Raw genomic sequence first — 4,859 nt, forward strand, 5'->3', positions numbered from 1 at the left:
GTTTTATGTATGTGTCTCTCTGTTTATATATATTTTATATATAAAAATTGGTCAGTCTGTTAAACTGGATGTATTTTTTTGTTTTTAATAAAGTTTGCCCTGCCTTTGTCATATTATTTTTTTTTTATTCCTCTACCACAGGATAGCTACAGCTCTCAGGGTATTTCTCAGCCCCCAACCCCAGGCAACCTGCCAGTCCCTTCCCCAATGTCCCCAAGCTCTGCTAGCATCTCCTCATTTCATGGAGATGAAAGTGATAGCATTAGCAGCCCAGGCTGGCCAAAGACTCCATCAAGCCCTGTAAGTGGCTCTGGTTTTTTTGGTTTTTGTTTATTTTTTTGTAATTAATTATATTTTAATGCTTGCTTGTTTGTTTTGTAAATTCCTTTTCTTCATTATTTATCCACTAAACAGTTTTCTTTCTTTATAACACTGGGTACAAATTCTGCTCTCGGACACATGACTGTAAGTTCCACTGCCTGGCTTCAGTGGGGCCTGAGCATGCTTATCCAAGGGCAAAATTTGTCCCAACAGTACTTCAAAATAAGAAAGAGTAAAAATTGCGTGCATCATGCAAGTGTGCTGTCTGGTAATACAACAGTTGTTGTGGAGATAACGTCCTTCCTGTAATGCATCAGCTTCCAAGCATGCCGACTGTGTTGTTAAGGACAATTCCATTTCTGTTCCTGGGCCCAAACTCCTTCACACAGCTGATTTCACTGACTTCACTCTGGTTGCTGCACTTGTCTTTGCTACGATTATTTAGGAAAAAAACGAAACAGAATGAGAAATTTTCTCCCCTGTGGAAACTAATATCCATCAACATTTAAACTGTAGACTCAGCACCAGGAAAAAGCTGCCATGTATATTTTTGAAACGCTTTTAATTTTGAATTGGGTATTTGGAAAAACAGTCATTAGGTTATCAGGACACGGTATAAACCAAAATTGTTTCTGAGTTGCTTCATTCAGTTATTTTGGAATAACCCAGGTTGTGGGTAGAAAAAAACTTGATACATGAGTGTTTTGAGAAAAGTATTTTTTAGATTAATGGTGTTTTAGTCATTCTCATAGAGGTTGTAAAGAAAAACCTGAGAGTGCTGTTTGGAGCTGAAAATTTATTTCCTCATGTATCTGTCTATATATAGATACACATAGAAAATCTATATACTTATATAGGAAAGAAAGTGAAGATAGACGCTGGTATGGTCTATGGGGAGCAAATGGCAACTTGGTCGTTTTTGCTTTGTGGGTTTTTTTTAATTAGAAAAATGCACGTAGATTCTCTTTTCTTTGTTTTTACCAGAGGTAATAATGATCGTAATTTCTCTCTAGAAAAATACTGAAAGAGATTTGTGAGGAATATAAAGGGGGTTTTTTTCCAATGTTAATGTGCACTTAAATTAGCAATAATTATTTGATAATAATTTTCACAAAATGGTATGTTGAAGATTATGTCTCAGGACAAACAGAGGAGAGCCAATTGGAGGGAAAAACATCTACCCATCTAAAACCCAGACGTCTAGTGAATCCCCTGAGCGAAGGGGCAGCATGGCACAAAAGGCACCACCTTAATGTTTTGATGTTTATTTGGCAGCGACTTTGAGTCTCAGAAGGCAGCTGGTGTTACTTGTTCCCACCAAGTCTCATCTTAACAGCATTCCTGAAAGTGTGGTACCAAAAAAACTCTGTGAGCTTTCTTATTAGTAATGTTTTGGGTTTTGCTTGTTTCGGTGGTTTTCAGGAGGAAAGCAAGAGAGTTATTGCATAGGCTGTCTCACACATGGACTTCTTCCTCTACAAGGCCACCAAATGATAATGCAGTCCTGAGCTCATTGCGTAAAGTGTGTAACAAATCCTAGAGTCATCGTGAACATATGTGGAGTTTTTTCCATGTAAATATGCCAAAGTATAGCGTTAGAAAAGTAAATTGAGAACGTTTGTGCTTTCAATTTCTTCTGAATGCCCTTCTGTCAAAATGCTGCTGCATCTTCAGCTTCAGTTAGCTTCATAGCACACAGATACCGATAAATACAGAGCTTTACGACAATAGGAAAATAAATGCTGTAAATTAGCTGATCCCTTTTTACCGATGAAGGCCAGTGTATTGGATGACTTCATCGACTTCCACAGCAGCCTGAGATAGACTGGAACGACTGATCACAGGCGTTCCGTTACACTTGAAAACAGACCGAATTTGTTCATCAAATCCCAAAGCTGCTTCACGTGCTACAACTTCTCCATTCCAGCAGAGGAGAAAAGCAAGGGGGAGTGGTCTCTGATTCACTTCACAGTATCCCTGTGATCCGACCAAGTGGATCCTTTCTTTCAGCAGTTTTATATGGAATTGAGGCATGAGAAAAGGTGGAGAAGGAATTGTTGAATGTTATGTTTTGAGGGCTCTTTGGGTGCAGTGGTAAAGGACACTTCTGCTATGCTAATTTGCATATAGTGTGCATCCCTGCGAGTGGCAAGGTGGCTTTCAAATTCTTTAAAAGAGAAATTCCAAGTGTATATGTGAAGTATACACGGTCAGTGCAACATGAATAAAACAGTAAACTCTATAAAATGCTCTTCACAGTCCATAGGTACCTGCGAAGGTGTCAGTGGATGCACGTGAGTAGTACTACATCTCCTGCGTTGGCAGGATTGTGTCCTGCAAAGCCTCTGCCAGAGGTTGGACTTTGACCAGTTTTGCTGACTGTGTATGCACACTCTGTTTTGCAGTAAAATTGGTCTATGTAATAAGTGTAATATTGGAAAATTCTTTATTGAAGTGGGAGAAGTGAACAGTAGATAGTTCTATAAATATAGATGCTTAAAGATATTTACAGAAACAACTTCCCACTGCCTTAATGTGAAAAGAACTCCTACAGAAATTTGTGTTGCTCTGAAGGATTCTGCAGACTCACTGTACAAGTAGATAATAACAGTTTTAATAGGTGTATTGAAAATAAAGTATGGGGTTCTGTAGATTTGATACGGGAATTGGCTTTGGCATCCACATACTTCGTTGGGTTTTTTAGATCACCCATATAAACACGGCCACTCATGTCATGTAGCAGCGTGCTGGGGGCACAGTAGGATGCAACTAAATCTGTAGAAGTATGTGCCACAGGCTTGCACTAGCACTCTTCTGTCACCAAAATTATCAACAAACTGAGCAGCAGAAAGGCTCGTGATCTGTGTTCTTCCCGCATTGCCTGGCGTGCACTTGTTTTAGTTAACAGTCTCCCTAATGGGATCGTTTCGTAATACACCCTTACTTTCTGAGGGTTAACATTTACCTATAGGCAAATTTAGGCTTCCAGCTGAACCTGCCCGTGTGGAACTGAAGTTTATTTGTGTGTAGACTAGCTTGCACACATCTGTCATTTTTATATGTTTACATTTGTAAAAACAGAGAAGAGAAAAAGATCTTTACTCTTGAGGAATAGCATTCTTCCCTCCAGTGCATTCTTCTAAAGTTAACATTTCATTTTAGAAGAAAATTGCACCCATTTTACAAAGCATGACAACCTGAAAGCTCACACAGTAAGAAACACTTCTTTCCTTCTGTAAGCTGTGAAAAGTTTTCAGATTTTACTGTCATTTTAGAGCCTGCTGCCACACTGCTGAAAAGCAGCATCATTTGAGATGTACAGTAGAAAAACCCAGAAAGAAAAATTCTTAACTGTTTCCATTCTGTTCTGAATCTGATTTGAAAAAGAGAACCTTACCATATGAAAATGAAAACGTAAAGCTGGTAAATCTGAACTTTCTTAACCTTGAACTACCATAAAAGTGAAACAGAAACTTCTGTTGCGTCATATTGTAGACGTACAGACAAAATTTGCTGGGGGAATGCTGAAATTTCCCACCTTTGTTTTCATTAGGGTTCTATGGCATCCTAAGTGTCAGGTTAAAATCAGTGCTGAGGAGCAGCAGAGTAACTTTGTTCTTCCTGCAGTCTGGAGTGGGGTAGCTCCAGTTTATTCAGCTACTAAAGCCTATGTGATCATATATCTGTTCTCACTACAAAATCAGATGAGTAGCATCTTGCCTACTTCCCTCTTTACACCCACCCCCCAAAAACATCTTTGAGAAAGTGTATTTGTGGAGAAGAGGCAGACTGATTGTCTTAAACATCCAGACAACATAGCAAGTGATGCTTTGAGTGAACTGGTCACCGTTAGAGAATCAGTTTGTAATTTCTTTGCATCATCTGCAGGACTCGCGTCCGAGTACTTTCCTGCCCACCACTTTGGTTAGTAGAACAAATTCAGCCGTGACTCTGACTTTAGTAGGAGTTGTAACACAACTGAGTCTGGCTCAAGTCAATTGAGGAGTGCACCTCATTTCTAAGTAAGAACAGCGATAGTATCTGTCTGTAGGAAGGACTACTGCAAAGAAGTTACAGTATCAGGAAGCAGGGCAGAAGGCTTTACAGGAGGCCATTTATTTCAATAAAATGCATATCCATTCACTGGAAAGAACAGCAGTGGCTCATGGAACTGCAGGGCCACCGCTCTTGGCTTCACGTCTCTCTTCTGGCTTTCCCTCAGTGTTGCCAGGTTTCAGCTAATGGCTGGAGGGAGATACAGAGCCTGTCGTATTTTCCAGGCTGACATGCAAGGTGAATGGTGGCAATGCTTTCACAGTCACAGGCAGCTGGATGCTACCCCCCTTCATCTTTCCTGGTGCTGAGCACCAGACCTCACCAGTGCTGTGAGGGGACACGGACAAAGTGGGTAGTTCCGCAGCATCTGTGAAGTACAGCTAGGGTCTTCTTCAGAGATGTTCAACTAGAAATAAGTTCCTGTTTACGTTGGAATAGTGCTGCCTCTTGCTCAAAGTAAGGGAAAGGCAAAGGAGGGAAAG

General features: G+C 40.2%; 1 protein-coding gene across 1 annotated transcript in view; it reads left to right on the forward strand.

The window, feature by feature from the left end:
* Positions 1-141: 141 nt before the first annotated feature.
* Positions 142-4,859, forward strand: part of ARID1B (AT rich interactive domain 1B (SWI1-like)) — a gene marked incomplete at its 5' end in the record, with an annotated part of 33,942 nt that continues 29,224 nt past the window's right edge. The window contains one exon of the mRNA XM_010141644.1: positions 142-300. Within this exon, the coding sequence (XP_010139946.1) occupies positions 142-300 (159 nt within the window). The remainder of the gene's footprint in view (positions 301-4,859) is intronic.

This window comes from Buceros rhinoceros, unplaced genomic scaffold (assembly GCF_000710305.1).
Source record: "Buceros rhinoceros silvestris isolate BGI_N320 unplaced genomic scaffold, ASM71030v1 scaffold30848, whole genome shotgun sequence".
NCBI lineage: Eukaryota > Metazoa > Chordata > Aves > Bucerotiformes > Bucerotidae > Buceros > Buceros rhinoceros.